General features: G+C 36.0%; 1 protein-coding gene across 2 annotated transcripts in view; it reads left to right on the forward strand.

Moving 5' to 3' along the window:
* The window catches only part of LOC144979873 (rab GTPase-activating protein 1-like), a 38,880-nt gene extending 22,277 nt beyond the window's left edge, over positions 1-16,603 (forward strand). For both annotated transcript variants that reach the window (XM_078927105.1, XM_078927106.1), the window contains 9 exons: positions 2,494-2,650; positions 3,219-3,346; positions 3,913-4,032; positions 4,459-4,572; positions 5,962-6,162; positions 7,630-8,167; positions 9,672-9,757; positions 10,709-10,978; positions 15,903-16,603. In XM_078927105.1, the coding sequence (XP_078783231.1) occupies positions 2,494-2,650; positions 3,219-3,346; positions 3,913-4,032; positions 4,459-4,572; positions 5,962-6,162; positions 7,630-8,167; positions 9,672-9,757; positions 10,709-10,978; positions 15,903-16,097 (1,809 nt within the window). In that variant the 3' untranslated portion in view covers positions 16,098-16,603. The remainder of the gene's footprint in view (positions 1-2,493; positions 2,651-3,218; positions 3,347-3,912; positions 4,033-4,458; positions 4,573-5,961; positions 6,163-7,629; positions 8,168-9,671; positions 9,758-10,708; positions 10,979-15,902) is intronic.
* The last annotated feature ends 6,486 nt before the right edge of the window (positions 16,604-23,089 follow it).

Genomic DNA, 23,089 nt, shown 5'->3' on the forward strand with positions numbered 1-23,089 from the left:
CAGGGGAGGTAATGAAGAGAGAGAGAGAGAGAGAGAGAGAGATAACATGGTGTGTCTATAGGTGAGAGGTGATAGGTTGGGGAGTTTGATGGGATCTTAATAAGTCCTCCGTAGATGAGATGCAAGGTAACGTTCATTGTTTGATTTTTAGTCAAAAAGTTACATCTTATACCGCATTTATCTCTTTCTGTGGCATGAAATGAATAGCAAATGCTTGGTATACTTTGAATAGGATGATTGCCTATCGCAAAGTACTTTCTGCTAGATCTAACAGACCCAGCTACCCAATCACTGCTGGATGGAAAGGGGGGGGGGGGGTAGAAAAAAATCTCTCAACTGCACCCAGGATTAGTCCCAGTCACTTTGCGTTTGGAGCGAGTGCCCTACCAACTGAGCTATAGGGGGCCCCCATACACAAGCATATACAGTAAAGATTTGCTGTATAAAAGATAACCAAACTGTCATCCATGGAAATATTCACTAAACGGGCTGAAAGTGCCTTATGAAGGGTCCCACCCAAGTCAATTGGGCTTGTATGATGAGGTATGCAGGCTTTTAGGTGCTGTTGTACTTTCCCTTTTAAAAGAAACAATTCTCATTTTATATCTCAGTACGGTAAAGAATGTGAGTAAAAACCCTTTTTTTAAGGACTCAATTTTCTGCTGCATACAAAGGGACTTGAACTGTTGACCTATATGTCATAAGTCATGTGCCATACCACAAGACCACAAAGTCGTATTTGTGTCCTGTTTGGTAATCATATGTTGTTTTTTGTTTTTTTGTTATTTTTTTTTTTGTGGGGGGGGGGGGGGGGTTTAGGGGAGGCAGTAAAGACCAGGAAGTAATATCAGGAAGTCATGATACAAAGTCTTATAGAAGCGATTTTTTGATAAAAAGTTATTTTTGTTTCACTTTTTAGTAGTAAGAAGAGAATTATTTATTTTACCGTATTTATTTAATATCATGGAAGAACGATTTGACCTTTTTATTGAAAAAAAGATGCATGTCATCACCAAATTTTGCTTCCTTGTTCTTTGGTCCATTAAAAGTTAGACATAAAAACTCGCTATCCTTTCCAGTGCACATTATTTACTCGTACGAATCATCTCATTTTTCATCCAACTGGTAACAAGAATACTGCTAATCCTGTCTGTGTGTTTTTGTCAACATTACGGAGTTATAGTTAGACACCGAAGCTCGCCTAACGAACGACTTGCCCAACACGTGACCATTTTTTTTCTCGCGTCCTCTCGTCTAATCTCGTCACTCCCGAATAGAAAGAGGAGGCGGACCTCATATGATATAACGCAATGAAAGTTCTGTCCGATGACGGGTGGGGGGATATCACCTCTCCAAAACTTACCTTATTATATGAGATCTTGAGATTCTGCTTGTGAACAGTTAGGAGACCATCTCTTGATTTATGGGCAGGCGGCTTTGCGTAAAGGCGGTGAGTGTTGTATACATCAAAGAGTACCGCTGACCGATGGGTAAATAGTGGTTGTGTAACCCAAAAGCCCTGCCGTCTCGACTGCAAGGTCTTGTATGTAATAGTTGCGTCACCATCTCAAGGCTCAGGAATTAATTAGTGAGCTGATTCAAACAATGTGGGTTTCAAATTTATCGTATACGTAATCATTTGGAAGCTACAGAGAAAGGTGTTTTTGTGTAATCCCTTTCACACACACACACGCGCGCGCGCACACACACACACACACACACATATACAAACAATACACATCCCTGGTCGTCTATTGCCTATATTATTAATGTTAATATATACATCCCATGCTGATTGTCACTACCCCCCCCCCCCCCCCCCCCCAACCATTTCCACCATCCAAGTACCAGCGGCCTTTTCTCTTTGATTTCGTATCATGGTCTACCCGAAGCCCAACACCTCGATCGTTTGTGGGTCAACCCACCCCCCCCCCTCCCCCCACCTTCCCCCGTAATCAATTTATAATTTTCTCTCTGTATAGAGCGCCACATGCACAATTATATACTATTGAATGACACTGACCTTGCCCCTCCCCTAACACAAGCCAACAGCAACCCAAGCTATCCTCTATCACGTGACCTTAGATCCGATGCTGCATACCGCTTGAGAGTCTTCACTATCCAGATCTCGTTCATGGTCACGTGAGAAGGCTATATCTGTTCGGGTTCGGCGTTCGGGTTCGGCGTTCGACCCGATTTCGTTAAAAGCCTATTAACTCACTCAACCCTAACACCGAATATATCCATAGTTTACCCGGGTTACTTTTACCCCATGCCTATTTATTTACATTTTTCTGAGACAAATTATAGGCGTAGTATCAAAGCTAATGTTTTTAGTTTTTACATTGTAATGATAGTTGAATAAAACTATATATGTACATGCTCATTTTTAATACATTTTTGTCCAATTTTGAAAAGTAGCAAAAATCTCTGGGATTGAGTGAATTAAAATAAAACTTTTAAAAACTTGTCATTACTGCCATGCACTGCCAGGTGGAGAGTACAGGGGATGGGAAAGCCTACGAGGTGTTGAAGGTTGAGAGTCAGACAGACATGGATAGGAAGACTACTGGCCTCAGCCTCAATCTAAGCGGGACAAACAGGGTTCCATTGGAAGATGTCAAGACGCCGCAGGAAGAGGAAGATTCTGGTAGGAATGATTGATTTTTTCTTTCTTTCTTTCTGCATTTTTTTTTGTTTCTTTTAAATTATTTCTGATTTTTTAATTTTTTTAATTCTTTTTATTTTCCCTTTTTATGCACATTAGAAAAAAATCTCTTCATTTATTTTAAGAGTACTTTCTTTGTTTTTGTTTCGTTTTATATTTGGTTTCATTTTATTATTTTTTTCAGTATGCTTTTTTCTTTGCTTTTGTTTTTAACCTCATTCCTTTCTCCTTTTTTAAAATTCCTTTAATTATTTATTTATATATATATATATATATATATATATATATATATATATATATATATATATATATATATATATATATATATATATATATATATATATATTTATAAACTCAGTTTTTCAATATTATGTATGTTGTTGTCGTCATTATTAAGGAAATCTCTTGAAATGGTTTCGAACAAGTGCTTTGTCTTGTCAAAAATAAATAAACAAAAACCCAAACAAAACAAACAAATCTAATCAATTTTTTTTTTAAAGATAGAAAACCCCCCCAGAGAATTTTACATTTGTATAATTTGATCTTTTAGATCAGGATGAACCGTTGCTGAGTGGCTCAGGATTTGTCAGCAAAGAAGTAACAGATGAGAACCTTCTGGAAGCTTGGGCTGAAGTATTGACTCGTTGGCACCAGAATCTCGGGTCCAGGCCCCGTCAGGTAAACTGTCGTAGATTTAATTTCATTTTTATGTCTCAGCAATAGCAACTCATCAATTGTTTTGTTGATGTAGATATCATCGTCATTATCTTCATCATCAACATGATTATCATCATCACCATCACCACAAAAACCACATCCATCTCACTGCCATTTACTTTACCACTGTTGTAACCATCACCAAGGGAGCTGTGTGTGGCATAGCGGTGTGGTCTTTGTAACCTGGAAACCCTAGGCTTGACACAACAGCCGCGTTGTTGTGTGGCTTTTTAGCAACAGCTCATTTTGCAGTGCTGTTCATAAGCCGATGTCTTACTTAATTGTCTTCCCTTGAAATTAACCCTAGAGATAAATATCCACATTTTAAAGAATAAATGGAACTTTGTTTTGTTATTTATTTTGTTTATTTATCATCATCATCATCATAACCACCATCATCATCATCATCATCATCATCATCATCATCATCACCACCACCACCACCACCATCATCATCACATCATCATCATCACCATCATCGTCATCATAATCATGAACATCATCATCTTCATTGCCTTCATCAACAGGTGAATCAATTGGTGCGTAAGATGGTCCCCGAGGCTTTGAGAGGGGAGGTGTGGCAACTTCTTGCTGGATGTCACAACAGCCAAGACCTCCTGGAATCTTACAGAGTTCTCATCACCAAGGTAACATTTATTGTGGACAGATAACGTTTTAGTTTGTCATACTGTGTTAGGGACTATACTGATTTTGCCCAATAAAATATAATGCAATAGAGCATAAATCTTCAACCCAAGTCTCTCATTTTCTTACTTTAAATTCTATTTCCAGCATCTAAATCACCCTGACATAATCTTGTTTTTAGTTATGGGTCACATTTGTTTATTTGTTTGATTCTTTGGGGTGTTTTTGGTCCTGCTGTGCTGTCTACTGGGGCAGTGTGGCTCAGCGGTACAGTCTTTGCTTCGTACCCGAAAGGTACCGAGTTCAATTACCTGAATAGTTTTCTATTAAAGGTTAAAACATTTCAAAATCATGCCCTTTTACATATAATTATTAAATCTTTTTTTCTTTTTTGACTCATTCTCCCATCTTTAACCTTGTCATCTCAGGACTCCCCGTCTGATGGAGTCATCGAGAGAGACATCAACAGGACGTTTCCAGCCCATGATTTCTTCAAGGAATCTGGTGGGTTAGGTCAGGATTCTCTCTACAGAATCAGCAAGGTAGGAAATAGATTGCAAAATGTTATGTGAGTGTTTGTGTGTGTGTTGTTTTGCTTTTGTTTGTTATTTTTTTGGGGGTTTTTTTGTTGTTTTTTTGGGGGGTTTTTTATTGTTTGAATAAAAATGAAATAATAGCCTATTTAAAAAAATAAAAGAACAAAATGCTAAACATGGAACATTTTGTTATCATAATCCCGTCTCCAGCCAATAACAGAGACGGTTGTACAAAACGTTAAATGCAGTTAGACTAGTGTGTGTGATTATGTTTTTTACTATATTTGAAGTGAAAAGAACAAATATGAGCAACAGAAAAAAAGAATAGGTCTTGGTACATTTTTTTGGATAGATAAGTGTAATTGTTATTTCTATATTATGCATGCAGATTTATGTATCTGTCTTCCTCTTTTTCCTCTTTGTCTTCTCCTCTCCCCTCATCTTTTTCTCTTTTATAAATTGGTTGGGTTTTTTTAAAGAAAATCTTAAATGAAAGAAAACTAATCAGTCAGAATAAACTTTAGGAATATTGCTCATCTCACTCAAGTCTGACAATTTTATATTGCCTCTTCTTTCTAATGATATTTGTTTTTGTTTTTTAATTTCTTTCTTTTTTATTTTTTGTTTGTTTGTTTATTCATGTTTTTATTGATTGATTTAATGACTTATATAATAATATAATATATTTATATAGGGCCAATCCCACGTTGCTGCAGCTTAAGGTGCACATTGACAGGAGGGGGAATCATACATTCTACATATACCGATTACACTAAATACATATAATGGACTATTTCTATACACACAATTCCATTCATAACATTATTAAGACAAAGCAGATTTCATCATATGTGTTTTAAGGCACTTTTTAAATGTCATTTCAGACGAAAATACTCTACTTCTAACATCTAATGGCAGTGAATTCCACACATTTGGAGCAGCATGAGAAAATGCCCTATTAGAAAATGTTTTCGAGCCTTTTTTAGGTACACGAAGAAGCAGTTGATTTTTAGATCTTAGGGGTCGAGGAGGATCATAATGACACAAAAGATCTGATGGATAGGATGGCGTCGTTTGGTTAAAATATTTAAAACGCATAACTGCAATTTTGTATTTACCTGTGACCCTTTGTGTGTGTTGGGGAAGCGTAGCTCAGCAGTGTGGTACTGAGTTCAAATCGCTGCTGTGCTGCGTGGCCTTGAGCAAGTCACCTCACCCTAGCTCAGTTTGCAGCGCTGCACTTTGGCTGACACATGGGTTATATTCCAGTCTCCCCTTGGATTGGACCTTAAAGACAAATTTCCCCTATAGGATGAATAAAGGGAATTTTATTTATTTTATTTTATTCATATATTTATTTTTGTCTCAAATATTACCTTATTCTTCTCTTCACAGGCCTATTCTGTTTACGACGCAGAGATAGGTTATGTCCAAGGGCTGTCATTTTTAGGTGCTGCATTGTTGCTTCACATGCCAGAGGAACAGGCCTTCTGTGTTCTAGTGAAAATCATGTACAACTACAGACTCAGGGATTTATTCAAGCAAGGCTTCCACGAGCTTCACCTGCGGTTTTACCAGCTGGAACGTCTCATGCAGGTCAGCCTCTGAAGTTTTTTTCTTTCTAATTAATCTATCTGTTTATCAAATTTGTAGTGAACTGAATACTAACGGTGTTAGAAGCAGTCTAATATAAATATATATGTATTCTGTGTTTACTTGATAAAGGCCAAGGCCGAAACGTCGTTTATTTTGTGTTGTTCATTCATGAGTCACATTTACTCCCTTTATCTGTATCTCCATTTTATTGACTCATTTAGGCACCTCTACTTATTAGTGTAAAAAGAATTGAACAGTAAGTGAATATAGCAGCTTCAAAAAGAGAATATTAAATACGGAATGTTTCAGGTTCAAAACTCTTCCTCAGTAAACGGAAAGACTTTCCACCATTGACATCCTGACTGGATGTGCTGAGAACTTTTCAACCATATATCTGGATTTTATATGAAGTATTACTGTTTTAACTGTTTTCGTTGTTGTTCTGTGGAAGGGTTTTGAGCCTGAAACATTTCATGTTAAGAATTTCGTTTTTTTTTTTTTACTGAAGCTGCTCTCTTCATTTTTTTTTTCTTTTTTGTTCAATACTTTTAGTCAACGCTTTAAAGTGACAGTGACAGTCCTGATAACTTTATCATATCTTTATATAGCTTGTTTCAGGCCATAAGCATCAAATTGTCTCAATGGTCAGGTAGCCTCTCATGGGTAAAATGGTCTGGATAGTACATCTGTTTAGTAAACAAAATTTGCAATCCATGACTGTGAAGGGATGCTGAAATAGTTTGAGGTTCATGTCAGCCACTAATACTCCCACCCCAAAACAAAAACAAAAAGAACCCCATCCCCCCCCCCCCCCCCCCCCCCCCAAGTGGCTATTTCTCTTATAAAAATTAAATAGATCCTATAGGGGGTGGCTCGAACTCAAATAAAATTTCTTTATTTGGATCTGAATATGAATTTTTATTATCTGGTTACAGATTGAGATGAAGGGTCTCAATTGATGAATTTTGAATTATCATCATTTAGAAAAAAAAACTTATATTGCTGCTTACTCGGCTATGTGGTCTTGTGGTATGACACTTGCTTTCGGATTGGAAGGTCCTCGGAGGTCAACAACATTTATTTATTACGTATAGAAGGTTGTAGATACGCAGTATTTTCTTTTTTTTTCTTTTTTGTTGTTGTTGTTGTTGTTGTTAATTGGTGGAGTATTACGAAAATTGTACCATTTATTACTGATGAATTTTGTGTTGGCTACTGAATTTGAAATGTTCAAGTAGACAGGCATGATTCAGGTGTAATATGAGTACCTGGCCTTTAACAGGGTTGTCCCTGTCGGAAAAAAAATTGTAATGACACCTAACAGGCGCCATGTCTCGTTCTACATGTTACGTGTTGCTGTAGGTCAGGGACCCTTTGTAAAGCGCTTTGAGCATGTTTAGTGGATATTGCGCTATATAAAAGCTCAAGTTTTTACTCTCTATCTCTCTCTCTCTCTCTCACACACAGGACCAGCTGCCAGACTTATACAGTCACTTTGCTGTCATGGGTCTGGAGATTCACATGTTTGCATCCCAGTGGTTCCTCACTCTCTTCACCGCCAAGTTCCCACTCCACGTCGTTTTCGGCATCCTCGACCTCTTCCTCAGCGAAGGTCATCTAGTCATATTCTGCGTCGCTTTGGCTCTACTTAAATCGTCCCGGCAGGATTTGCTTTCACACGACTTTGAAGGGATGCTGAAATATTTCCGGGTTCATCTTCCCAAGAAATACCGCGGAGAGGAGCAAGCAAAGGAGTTGATGAGGGTCGCGGTGAGCGTTAAAGTGAACAACCGCAAGTTGAAAAAGTACGAGAAGGAATATCAGACTATCCAAGAGCAGAACATGGCGCAGGAAGACCCCATAGAACGGTTTGAGAGGGAGAATAACAACCTCCTTGAGACGAATATAAGACTGGAGCGAGAGAATGATGACCTTGCCCATGAAATAATAGAAAACAAACTGCATTACTGTAGCCGAATTGACACGTTGGAGGACAAGTCTAAAGGTAGATATTTTTAAAATATTTTTTTTCATCTAGTAGAAGTAGTATTCCTTTATGTAGCATTAGATGCTAGGCAAAGCTACCACTGAGTAGCCCTATAGAGATATTAGACCCATGGAACTGGAGTTTATCCCAGTTTCTGTTGTGTAAAATGGACAATAGCACAGATCTAGTTATCCAATCACTGCTAGGTTGACAATGAGGGTCGGAAAAACAATTTTGTCTTCCCTGGAAATTGATCTCGGTACTTCTGCTTGTGAAGCGAGTGCTCTACCAACGGAGCGATCAAAAAGTTAAAGGAAAAAGGATTAGAATACCATTTTACTAAAAATGGATTTTGATATTTGTCCAAGATGAACTGCACTACACTTGATTTAAAGATTTTAAAGATATTAATGGAAATAATATATTTTTAGTTGATGTATTTATTTCTTAAAATTTGTTGTTTTTTTCCCATAAGATATTGTATTATATCTTTTATGAACTAACAGGTTCTAAAAACTTTTAAATGCTCTGTGTAACTTTGATGCATAGATGCAATTTATCAACTATATAAATAGTATTCAATGTCAATTAATTGATATTGAGAATTAAACATCTAATACATAAATAAGTGCCATGTTCAAGATTCGTAGTATAATTCACTCTATTTACATTCATTTCGCATACTGATATACTGATATTTTTCCCCCTTCCTGTTACCCCTGGTAGGTCAGCCTAAGCAGGCTTAAAATTCGGTATACAGATTTTCTTTTTATTGGCTACAAATATAGTCAATTTGGTATTTTCTTCCAAATTCAAAGTTTTAAAACCAGAATTTTAGAGGTAAATTGATGAAAGATTATTTTTTTTTAATTATCACTTGGTCAACACCATTTTTGATCAAAGGCAATTATAATATATATATTTTTTTAATAAAGCAAAAATAAATAAATAAATATAAATTTTGGGTTAAAAGGTTTAAAAAGATTTTCTTTTCATTTCTCAATATTGTGTTTGTGCAAAAAAAAAAATTGACAGGTTCTCCTGTGTAGTTGGAGTTTTACTTGGACTATTAAACATAAAATGGACAGTAGAGAGCAGTGGGGTGTACCCGAAACGTCCATTGTCTGTACTGTTCCCATCCGAAGCCTCTCCATTATCACTCTTTTGTTAGTATAAAATGGACAGTAATAAAAACGTTTCTACATCTTGAGGGGCTTGCTGGTCAATATCAAAGTACTACTACTTGCCAGGAAAACCTCAAGAAAACCCCACAAAAATATATAAAAACTATAGTTAGTCCTTGTATTGAATATGAACTTCCCCCCCCCCCCCCCCCTTCCCACCCTCCAAAACCCCTTCACAAACAATTCATTGTACATTCAGTACCAAGTGATGTGGCCAAATGGGTTAACAAATGGAAATAACTTTTTTTTTTAAAGTTCTTTTTATATAATCTAATCAATATTTTGACAAGTGAAAATGAATCATTCATTCATTTCCTTCCTATCCAATCACAAAAAAGCTCTGGACACAGATTTGACCACAACATCTAAACTTTTGAAGGAAACGGAAGATGAAAAGAAACGGCTAGAGACTGAATCTAAACAGGTATAGACATAGTGATTTTTTAATATTTTTTTTTGTCCTTTAGTTATCGTTATCATTCTCACCTCAGGCCTTGAAATTTTTAGGATTTTTAAATGAAAAACCACAATAACAGAATAAAATAGCTTCATTTCCTACATTACTATTTCACAGAACAGAAGAATGTTGGCCAGGTTACAAAGATAACAATAAAATGAATAAGGATTAGCTGATTACTGATTAGCTCTTTTTCTTCACATGTGTCAATTTGCTTAACAAGCAAGAAAAACATTGGTGCGGCTTTGTCGTCTTGTGTTATGACACTCGTCTTTGAACCTGTAGATCTCTGGTTCCAGTCTTGCTGTGGGCAGTGCAAAGTTGATTGAGTCAATGGAAAATCTTTTAACTCACATTTTCTCACTGCGTCTGTTTCAAAGAAAAATAATAATCGTAAAAGCGCCTCATAGTCCTCATGTCTTGTCCTAAAGGATTAATGGTTTAGTTGAGCTTGAGCTTAAAAAAAAAAGTAGAGCTTTTATATAGCACAATATCCACTAAACGTGCTCAAAGCACTTTACAAGGGATCCCTGGTCAGCAGCAACACTTAACATGTAGAACGGGACATGGCGTCTGTTAGGCGATATTATAATTTTTTCGGACAGAGACAACACTGTTAATGGCCAGGTACTCATTTTACACTTGAGTACGGTGAGAGAATGTGAGTAAAGAGCCTTTTCCAAGGACTCAACTATGCGCCGAGCAGCTTGAACTTAGGACCTTCCGATCTGAAAGCGAGTGTCATACCACTAGACCACATAGCTGTTTAGTTGGGCTTGGGACCCCCTTGGGACCCCCTGTTAAGGGGTTTGAGTGTGTTAAATTGATATCATCTTATATATAAACCCTAGTTTATGTTTTGTTTTGATTTTTTTCAAGTTTTTTTGGGTTTTTTAAAACATATATTTCTACTCACAGCTGAAAGAAATGTGTCGGAGAGAAATGGAGAAATCTGAAACGGAGGCCGAAAGGAATTCAGCCATCATCGCCGATTACAAACAGATTTGTACTCAATTAAGTGAGAGGCTTGAGAAGCAGCAAACTTCATACAAGGACGAACTACAGAATATAAAAACAAGGGTGAAATCTTGTGACCAGTGCTGTGCCATTTTCGACGGAGACAATGTGCTATTAACAGATGGGAAAGAAGAACAGGTGGACCCTGATATTACAGAACTGCAAAAACATGTAAATAGATATGATTTTTCAGACTTGCAACTTATAACAAATTTAAACATTATATTTTTTAGGTAAAGATCTGAAAAAGCATTTATGTTTTTCGTTGGAAAGGGGAGGGGGAGGCGGCAAATTTGCCAAAATTGGAAATGTTTTATCCACAAGACATGAAGTGAGTAGAAAAGTGCCAGAAGACAATAGAGAATAAAAATTTTTTTCGCGGCGGTGGTGGGGTTTGAACCTGCGACCTTATTGGTACGACAACTCCGCCTGGCAGGTGAGAGCGTGGCTCTACCGTGTGAGCTATCCACGAACACAAAATATTCGTTTCAAACCCAAAGTCATTTCTAGATCCCTCTCTCACCCACTTCTTGAGATCGCCGATTCGTTCACCACCATCGCGAAGTAATTTTGACCAGCAGTTAAGCCTAATAGCCAATATTCTCATCACAAACATATAACATAGAAACGATTGAGACATTGAGTATGCTCCGGTGTATGGGGTGAATTTTTAATTCAGAAAAGTGAGTGGAGCAGGCACTTATGTTGGTAACAACAAGACATGAAGTGAGTAGAAAAGTGCCAGAAGACAATAGAGAATAAAAATTTTTTTCGCGGCGGTGGTGGGTTTGAACCTGCGACCTTATTGGTACGACAACTCCGCCTGGCAGGTGAGAGCGTGGCTCTACCGTGTGAGCTATCCACGAACACAAAATATTCGTTTCAAACCCAAAGTCATTTCTAGATCCCTCTCTCACCCACTTCTTGAGATCGCCGATTCGTTCACCACCATCGCGAAGTAATTTTGACCAGCAGTTAAGCCTAATAGCCAATATTCTCATCACAAACATATAACATAGAAACGATTGAGACATTGAGTATGCTCCGGTGTATGGGGTGAATTTTTAATTCAGAAAAGTGAGTGGAGCAGGCACTTATGTTGGGAACAACAAGACATGAAGTGAGTAGAAAAGTGCCAGAAGACAATAGAGAATAAAAATTTTTTTTTTTTTCGCGGCGGTGGTGGGGTTTGAACCTGCGACCTTATTGGTACGACAACTCCGCCTGGCAGGTGAGAGCGTGGCTCTACCGTGTGAGCTATCCACGAACACAAAATATTCGTTTCAAACCCAAAGTCATTTCTAGATCCCTCTCTCACCCACTTCTTGAGATCGCCGATTCGTTCACCACCATCGCGAAGTAATTTTGACCAGCAGTTAAGCCTAATAGCCAATATTCTCATCACAAACATATAACATAGAAACGATTGAGACATTGAGTATGCTCCGGTGTATGGGGTGAATTTTTAATTCAGAAAAGTGAGTGGAGCAGGCACTTATGTTGGTAACAACAAGACATGAAGTGAGTAGAAAAGTGCCAGAAGACAATAGAGAATAAAAATTTTTTTCGCGGCGGTGGTGGGGTTTGAACCTGCGACCTTATTGGTACGACAACTCCGCCTGGCAGGTGAGAGCGTGGCTCTACCGTGTGAGCTATCCACGAACACAAAATATTCGTTTCAAACCCAAAGTCATTTCTAGATCCCTCTCTCACCCACTTCTTGAGATCGCCGATTCGTTCACCACCATCGCGAAGTAATTTTGACCAGCAGTTAAGCCTAATAGCCAATATTCTCATCACAAACATATAACATAGAAACGATTGAGACATTGAGTATGCTCCGGTGTATGGGGTGAATTTTTAATTCAGAAAAGTGAGTGGAGCAGGCACTTATGTTGGTAACAACAAGACATGAAGTGAGTAGAAAAGTGCCAGAAGACAATAGAGAATAAAAATTTTTTTTTTTTTCGCGGCGGTGGTGGGGTTTGAACCTGCGACCTTATTGGTACGACAACTCCGCCTGGCAGGTGAGAGCGTGGCTCTACCGTGTGAGCTATCCACGAACACAAAATATTCGTTTCAAACCCAAAGTCATTTCTAGATCCCTCTCTCACCCACTTCTTGAGATCGCCGATTCGTTCACCACCATCGCGAAGTAATTTTGACCAGCAGTTAAGCCTAATAGCCAATATTCTCATCACAAACATATAACATAGAAACGATTGAGACATTGAGTATGCTCCGGTGTATGGGGTGAATTTTTAATTCAGAAAAGTGAGTGGAGCAGGCACTTATGTTGGTAACAACAAGACATGAAGTGAGTAGAAAAGTGCCAGAAGACAATAGAGAATAAAAATTTTTTTCGCGGCGGTGGTGGGGTTTGAACCTGCGACCTTATTGGTACGACAACTCCGCCTGGCAGGTGAGAGCGTGGCTCTACCGTGTGAGCTATCCACGAACACAAAATATTCGTTTCAAACCCAAAGTCATTTCTAGATCCCTCTCTCACCCACTTCTTGAGATCGCCGATTCGTTCACCACCATCGCGAAGTAATTTTGACCAGCAGTTAAGCCTAATAGCCAATATTCTCATCACAAACATATAACATAGAAACGATTGAGACATTGAGTATGCTCCGGTGTATGGGGTGAATTTTTAATTCAGAAAAGTGAGTGGAGCAGGCACTTATGTTGGTAACAACAAAGATTCTCTCTCTATCTCTATCTCTCTCCTCTCTCTCTCTCTCTCTCTCTCTCTCTCTCTCTCTCTCTCTCTCTCTCTCTCTCTCTCTCTCTCGCAGCCATCCATTAAATCTTTACTAAAACTAAATTTATGTTTAATGATAAGAATGGATTTATACTAGTAATAGTAATATATTACATAATACCAATACAAAACAATGTTCCTGTTATTTTTACACTTTGCTTGCGTTTGACCGATAGACGGAGACATTTTCCTCCTTTTTGACAAATTGCTTTTATTATCACTGGAAAAAAAACACTCACCAAAACCACTACATCATTTCTACCACCACTACTATTACAACCACAACCACATCATCATCCCCACCAACACTACTACTACAAATAACACCACATTATCCCTACCACCAGTACAACTACAACTACCACCACATCGTCATTCCTACCACAACTATTACAACCACCACCACACAATTATCTCTAAAAGACCACCACTACTACAACCACCACCACATCATCATCCCTACCACCACTACTACTACAACCACCGTCACATCATCATCTCTAAGACAACTACTGCTACTACTACTACTACTACTACTACTACTACTACTACTACTACTACTACTACTACTAGACTACTACTACTACTACTACTACTATTACTACTACTACTACTACTACTACCACTACTACTACTACTACTACTACTACTACTACTACTACAATCACCACCACATCATCATCCCTACCACCACTACCACATCATCCCTACTACAACCACCACCACACCATCATCCCTACCACCACTACTACTACAAATAACACCACATCATCCCTACCACCACTACTACTACAACTACCACTACATCATCATTCCTACCACAGCTACTACAACCACCACCACACAATCATCCAGACGACCAGTACTACTATAATCACTACCACATCATCCCTACCACCACTACTACTACAACCACCACCACATCATCATCCCTACTACAACCACCAACTGTAATTATACTTTAAACTTTTGAAATTCTCCGAGTCGTGTCAGAAATTGCTGCGAGACAAATTTTGGATCGCATCTCAGTGAATTTGAGTGAAGTTTAAATTTATAAGTTATGGTTGCATGGGTGGGTCATGAACTTCACAATGAAAAATTTTCTCCTTTTATGTGACCAGTCATTCTCACCCCTGATAGCTATTGATATTAATTTGTCTATATTTTGTTTTCAGCACCTTATTTTATCAATTTGAAAACTGTCAACTCTCCTTTCTTTTGTGTGTTATTTGCTCTCAATTGCAATAATAAGTAGTGAAACAATATTCCAAATTTGATATTTTTCAAATCCCTACAAAGCCCTTGACGTTGATTTGTATCTCGTCCGCGCAAATTTTCAGGCTTTTTTAAATTTGCCTGGTGGCATCCCTGAAAACTGCACAAATTTGTTTGTTAGTTTTCAGTGGTAGATTTCTATGATCAGGTCATACATTTTTTTATGGGTTGTGTTCCCTCAGTACTTGAGAGAAGAGATTTTGCATGATAGCCACTAAGTTTGAAAGTTGTATTTTTTTATATGGCTGCGTAGCTCAATGGCTAGTGCATAGGCTCAATGACTTCTCTCTTAGCCAAGCAGTGGGTGTTGTGTTGTATCAATTGGATTCCGGGTTTGCCCTTTTGACACTGTGATATTTTTGTTCTCTGTTTTCATCTAGCTTTTCTCCATATCTCATATATATATATATATATATATATATATATATATATATATATATATATATATATATATATATATATATATATATATATATATATTGATACAAGTGCCCACTCTATATTTTAAAAAAGAATGACTTTAGATTCTTGCACTCAATTGATTCGCAAGTAATGTAATCACCCACTTGTTTTATATGTTACAATGTTCACTTATTAGTGGAACAACAGATGTCGGTGAAAAGACTCATTTTTAAAAACTAAATAAGGTATATGTGGTAGAATGACCTGCTTTGGGGTCAAGAAACTTGAGAACTCAATGCAAAAAACAAATCATCTGATATTTTTTAAATATAAATGCAGACCAGAGATATGTTATGCCTTGTTTATTCATTCAATTAACTAAATCTGCATTTTACTTTTCCTAAATGGCCACCTGAACTCAATGTGCGAAAAAGAATGAAAAGATAAAACACACACAAAATAATAAATATTTAAAAATTTATAACATTACGTCTCACATAACCTCATTCTAACTCATCAGGTTTCTAAAAATATTTTAATGTTTAAAATAAAATTTGACAATGAATTTCATTGTTAATAAGCAAAGGATTAATCGGTTTACTTATATTATGTTATTCATTTGATTCAATTTTTTCTTGTCTTTATTCTCAGATCCGAGAACTAGAGTTAGAATTGGCTCAGACAAAACTGGCCTTGGTGGAATCGGAGTGTAAAACACAAGACTTGACACACCAGCTGAACAACGCAGTCACCGAGATTACAGCCAACAAAAACACCTGGTTTCAAAAGACACTCAGTTCCATTCGAGACGCTGCATCTGCTAAAAAAGAACCTAAGGATGGATGAAGTCGTGAAATGAGATTGTATGATAGACGAGTGCTTCACTCTAGTTGTAACTCATAAATTATTTATAGGGATGTAATACTGTTTAAGTCTCTCCTTACCAGCCGTTTTCCCAAAGCTTCCATCCAACATAAAAATAGATTTTTCTTGCTCAAATAGTAAAGCAGCAAGTACATTTTTCTACACGCAATATTGTTCAGCAATATGAGCTCTACATCACGGTGTCAAGTTTTTATAGCTAGAACAAAGTTTTTCTTTTAAGTTTTGTGGTGTATAAAAGAAATCAGAATGGGAAAATTGTTGGTTGCATCATAACGAATATGATGAATTTCCTGTGCTTGGTAAGGAGAGAGTTAAGAAATTTAGAATGCCGTAGTTGTGCTTGTCTCGAATTATTTATTCAGAGGTCTCCATTAATGTGTTATGTGGCTGTAATGGTGGAAAGGTACTTGATCACTATATGTTATTCACTTCAAATTTAAGTTTTATTCATGGTGTCAAGTAGTAAAGAAGAGTTATATAATATATATATATATATATATATAATTTTATATATATATATATATATATATATATATATATATATATATATTATATAATATGTATTTAGTGCTATTTTGTTTCGTGACAGATTTGTGAAATTTTACAGTGATGGGCCCTTAGGATCTTTTGCAAAAATATGACCTGAAGACCTGAAGTTTATAAAGGCAGTATTAAAGATGAGTGGATTATAATGGGCCAGAAAATGAAGATAGGTCACTATTTTTGATGATGTAAAATCTAAAAGTCTGGGATCGTAAAAATATGAATTTAAAGGTGAAAATGGACAGGCTTTGGGTGGAAAAAGGACCGTTTTACATCTGAAGCCTTGCCATTTCCCCCCTTTTCATTAGTTAATCTACATTAAATAACCTTTTGCATTTGAAGATTAATTGGGTTGATTAACTTTAAATTAATACTTGATGCTGCTCTTTTAATAATGAGTTCAGTTCCTAAACTTAGAGGCCCAATCGGTTTATGTGAGGTAGGAATTTTTATTGGCTTGAAATAAATCACAGATCATTTTCCTGACCATTTGATTCACTTAGTTATGACTAAATTTTTGGTTCTAATAAGATTTGGTGAGTGTTTCTTTGGTTTTTGTATTTTTTGTTGTTTTTTTTTCTTTGGTGGAACAACGTCCTTTTGAGGTGTTAACAGGTAGTGATGTTTATCAAATCAAAATTTATAAATAGCCATTACTGTGCCAGGATAAAACTGAAGTCAGTATTAGATCAAATGAATAAAATACAATTCAGAGAAAGGAAATTTATTTCATCCCCTGAGTCCATCAACGTGCAGGGAGTTCAGGCAGATTGAATGTATCACTCTTTCAAGATATGGCCTTGAACTAGAAACCTGATTGAAGTTTTAACTTAATCAATGCAAAAATTGCTTATAGAGGCTGAAAGAGAGAGAGAGAGAGAGAGAGAGAGAGAGAGAGAGAGAGAGAGAGAGAGAGAGAGAGAGAGAGAGAAAGAGAGAGAGAGAGAGAGAGAAAGAGAAATTAGTGATGAAATAGAACTTAATCTTCACTAGTTATTAAAGCAAAAGATGTGTAAAGATTTAATGTCAAATGCATTGTTTGTCCACACTGATAAGAGAGGGGACACCCGAAACAGCCATCATTTGTGTGTTTGTTGATTCAACTGAAAGTTACATACATCATCATTATTTTATTTTTTACAAGTTTTATTTGAGCTATGATTAGTTTTGTTAGTTGTTTTTCTCGAATGCAACATTGAATAACAAATTTTTTTTTTTTTCTAATTTGTATTTCATACATTTGACCAACCAGATAATTGTTGTTTGATTTGTAAATGTGTAAATTGCAAAAATGTATTGTTTTATGACATCATTGATTTTAAGAATTCACAGAGACGCAATTATATGACTTTTCATTGAGTGTGAGCTTATTTTATAGACAAATTTAAGTTTTTTTCAATCATATGAATGGGAGAAAATGGGAGTATTTAAAAATATAACCCACCACCTTAGCCTGGTCTATATCAATATTGCCTTATGCTAAAAACTTAATCATAAGTCGGAATTTATGAAAATTAAGGTAGTGTACTTATAATTGGAAAAATTTCAGACGACGTAGCTCTTATTGTTTTGATTTTAGAATCCATTTTTGACAAATGAGGTTTGTTCCATAGGTGGGACAAACTAGACAAAAATCTAGCTATGGTGGCACCTGCGAGTGTGCCTGAACTATTTTCTTATCTAACTATGTCCCACCTTAGGAAAATGCCCCTGGTTTTCTCCACATATTAATGAATTGAGGCAATAGGTCACAATTGTGAGGATCTTATTGCGGTTTTTTTAAAATTCTGTACATGGAGAGAAAAGAATGTAATGGTGTGTTCAAGAGCAATGTGTATAGCATGTCACTTTGTCACCAGGCATTTCCAAAAAGAAAAAGAAAACACTTATTAAAACTTGTCCAAGGGAGCAAACATGAAAATCATACTCTTGCCTGATGGAGAATAATACAAACTGCTGAAAGTTCAGCTTGAAACCGGATCAGTTAACACAATTCAGTGGAAGAGACTTACACACTTAAGTCATCTTCCACCCATTGTCAGTGGTGGTTTACCAAAGTTATTTTATTTTGTTGTCAGGTTTTAAATATTAGACGAGAATAAGTACAACAATGCAATCATTTGTGAGGTTATTGAATTCATGATGGCAAATTTCAAGTAGATAGCTAAAATATCAAAATCATGACATTCATTTTTGTCAATGCTAATTGATAACGAATATCATATCATATCATGGACAATGTCCTCGACTTTTCGAATTTGACCCCTGGGTGGGGTTCCCTACCTCCACAGTGGGCAGGGAGGTACTTACCGTGTCTTCTATCCCCTTATATCTGTTTTCCAACTTGCTTTCTGTCTTTGTCTTGGTGTGAGATTGCTCGGTTTTGTCCCGACCCTGGCCGGAGTCCTTGACTGGGAGGGAAACAGTCAAATGCATAGTTATTGTTTTGGGAGATGATATTTTTTTTCCTTATAAATCATCTCTCTGTTATGTGTTATTATATTTGTTATTTTTAATGTATCATGCAAACATTTGAGTGTATTCCTCTTTGTTGGAATTTGTGCTTGTGTCTGGAGGAGACTTATAGGTGATCTCAAACTCAGTGCATTGGTGGTATGCTCTTGGAATCTATATCTGATCCCTATTTGTTCCCAGTTCCCCTATGTCTTACTTTTTCTTGGGTGCTTTAATTGTAATTCTAGAACTTTTTACTATCCCATTTTCTTCCTTTTTACTGGTGCTGATATGACCTTAATGTGTTGCAAGCGCCGTAAAACCCTTAAAAACAAAAACAAAAAACGAATTTGACCAGTGACTAAAATTTAGTCCCCATTACATCTTTTGAACATAATTTTTCATCCATTGTTTTTACAAAAAGTAATAGTTTGTCGTTAACCCATGAATATCAGTGAAGAATGAAATGCCATTCGTAATTCATTTTGTATTACGCATACATTCCTCATGTTTGGCTGAATTCTACATGTGCAAAGCTTACGTTGAATTGGTTTTGATGTACAGAGCTAGCTGCTTAGTAGAGCAGCTGTCGTTTTCTTTGAGTCTATTTTATGTAAATAATATTTCAGTTTGCATGTACAAATTGTTTAAAGTGTTGTAAATTAAAATAACAACAAATATAACTGTCTTGAAGGTCGTCCTGCTTTGGTAATGTCTTTTCCGACAGCTTGCACTGCAGTGCACTTTGAATCAAGATGGTAGAGTAGCGTTCTCATTTTTTGCAGACCTGTATCATAGTTCTATATCTTTTTGATAATTGTTCAAGAATTAATGAAACAATATCCCCAGCTCGAAATGTAATCTTTCCCCTTCACCTCCTTCCCCCCAACCCCATTCTTAAAAATAAGTCCCAAGTGAATTTTTCCCCATCATTACTTAACTAAATGATTATAGATATACTACCTAAATGTAAGATTAAAAAAAAAAAATCCATTGCAGTTTCCTATGCATGAGTAAACATTGTTTAAAGCAAAAGTCAATAATTTGTTACTATTTAATTTCACCTAAAATTGATCTCTTGATTTAAGTCTAGATCTGAGTTTTGAAAAATTAATAATTTTTTTTTAATGAAAAAAAACAAAAAAAAACAGAAGAAAAAGAACAACCGACTTATAACATGCTTTAGTTTACATGCAAAGCCTTGCATTTCCATCGTCATCACATTCTGTCTTTGAGCAGAAATGGATCACTACTCTAATAGAATCGCTTACCAAGCATTGTTTCATGAATTAATTTTTAAAGGGCATTATGCATTTTCATACTTATATGGTATATCGTGCTATTGAGAGTAACCTTTGTCTCTTGACTGGTGTTTTTGAACTACCAGCCCTTGTGAAATTGGCTCATTCATGTTGAGTAAAAATGTATTAAGTGTAACTGAAATTTGCAATGATTAGAATATGTTTTTGGGTTTGTTTTTTTTAGAATACGTCTGTGAGAAGAGCATTTGCCAAAAATAAATTAAAATAAGGAAACTATTGAAATAACCAAACATATCATGTATTGAAATATTTTATGTTTAAATGTACTTGACTTGATCACGGACGCAATAATAGCTCAATATTTACAGACTGGATTCGATTGTTACTTCCATTCATCATTTATTGTAAAGGATTTCATTAGATGAGCGTGTGTGCCTGCCTGCTTGTGTTCTCAAATGTGTTGTGTAATGTACATGTTGCTGCTCGAAGCTCGAAGAAATAAATAATAATGTGAAATTGAATGTAAGCTTCAATTTAATTACAAAAACATCAAATGAACGTTTCGGGTTTCCCCTTTATCAACAAAACAGGATGAATGAAACACCACAGATGGATGAGATTATGTGGTAGTGGCGTAGGCGTAGTTAAGATGAAAACAAAGTCATCTTAACTACACCACTACCACATCATCTCATCCATCTGTGGTGTTTCATTCATCCTGTTTTGTTGATAAAGGGGAAATCCGAAATGTTCATTTGATGTTTTTGTAATTAAATTGAAGCTTACATTCAATTTCACATTATTATTTATATCAAATATGTTGGGATCAGGATCTGGCACAGCCTCTAGGTTAAAGTAATAAACAGAGGTTGCCTAAACGAGTCAATAAAATGGAGATAAAGATAAAGGGAGTAAATGTGACTCATGAAGGAACAACACAAAACAAACAACGTCGTTTGTTTTGTGTTGTTCATTCATGAGTCAGATTTACTCTCTTTATCTCCACTCTAGGTTAAATAGTTTGAGTTCAACAAATTACAGTGTTGGGATTTAGATACGTTGTTCTCCTGTGTTTGGCATTATCACCAGTGTTTATGACCCAATTGCTGACTTGCCTACTCTTATGAAAAATTTGTAGAATTACGAAAATTATGAAACTTTGTGAAAATGAAAGCTTATGCCAGAGTGCATAATTTTAAGAATTTTGAGGAGTTATCTAATCCTTGTTTGGGTAGATTGTTGATTTTCAAAGTTGCGACAACCGTTTTTAACTCTTAAATTTGGGAATTTTAAAAATTTTCCTGTAGACACAGGTCTGGTCAAGTGTTTCAAGAACTGATAAATAGAACAGTCTGAAAAAAGAATAATACTAAAATACATTATAAGGAATGTTTTCACTTCAAAAGCCGTCTTCAGCTAACAATAACAATGATAAAACGATGTATATATATCAATAAAGTATAGTGATCATATTGCCTTTTATTTGTTTTTGTTGGCTGAAGAAGTTTTTTGAATTTGACGTGATCCTTGTCAAACACTTTCTTTGGATTTTTTTTCTTTTAGTTTCAACTGGTATATACATTGTTGTTTACACAGCCCACAGCTTCTATCATCTTAGTCTGAATGAGAGTTTGGGGGATTCTGAGCTGGTGTCCAGATGAGACTTTTAGATGATCTCTAAGTACATTGATGTTTGCTCTTGGAATTTAAATCTGTTCCCTATTTGAACCAATTCCCATTTGTCTTACCTTTTCTGGGGTGCTTTGATTGTAATTCAAGAATTATTAGACTATCCCATTTTCTTCCTTTATTTCTGGCGTTAAAATGACCTAAATGTGTCACAAGCGCTTTAAAACCCTTAAAAACACTGGAAAAATATGAGCTCTGATTTGCTCTCTACATAAAATTCATGATTTTCATTATCTTCATTTTCCTAAGCTCCAATGTGACCTTAAAGCATTGCAAGCTCTGTAAAAAAATTTCAAACTCTTTTTCATGTCAGGGCACCAATGATAATATTATTTTGTAGTAATGATTGCATTTCCTCTCCATTCGGGGTGGCAAACTGGTTTTAGGTCAGGATCATGGGTGCAAGAGTGCCGGCTACAGCCGGCCGTTTGGATTACCGAAAAAAACGTCACCGGCTTTTTGCGATTTGGATTTGATTGACATAACCCTATGTAGGACACTTTTTAATTTTTTAGTTTATTTTTGTATATTTTAAAATTGTGCAACTTGTGACAAGAAACTTAACATTACAACCTTTGGATTAAACATAAAACAATTGTGGACTACTATTATGAAGACTAGATGCTGAGAACAAGACTTCAAATGACGAGGTAAGTCCGTGAATCTTGCAGGCTTTTTCAGATTATATGTCTGGTCATAAGTAGACTTGCAGGCATTTTGAGGTCCAGTTGCTTGCACCCATGGTCAGGATGTTTCCGTCTGCATTTTACAGATGTTGGTTTTAATTTTTTTAAAACATTTTCATGGATTTAAAAATGATGATAATATTAATGATAATAATAATAATTATTATTATTATTATTATTATTATTATTATTATTATTATTATTATTATTATTATTATTGATATTATAATTAAACAAAATCGCAAGTGGAAATTTGACTGATAAATTCAGACCTCATTATTTGCTATAGAACTGTTTTTCTCCTTTGTTTTTTTTTTTT

This window comes from Berghia stephanieae, chromosome 9 (assembly GCF_034508935.2).
Source record: "Berghia stephanieae isolate SIO BIC M18660-M18661 chromosome 9, UCSD_Bste_1.3, whole genome shotgun sequence".
Classification (NCBI taxonomy): Eukaryota; Metazoa; Mollusca; class Gastropoda; order Nudibranchia; family Aeolidiidae; genus Berghia; species Berghia stephanieae.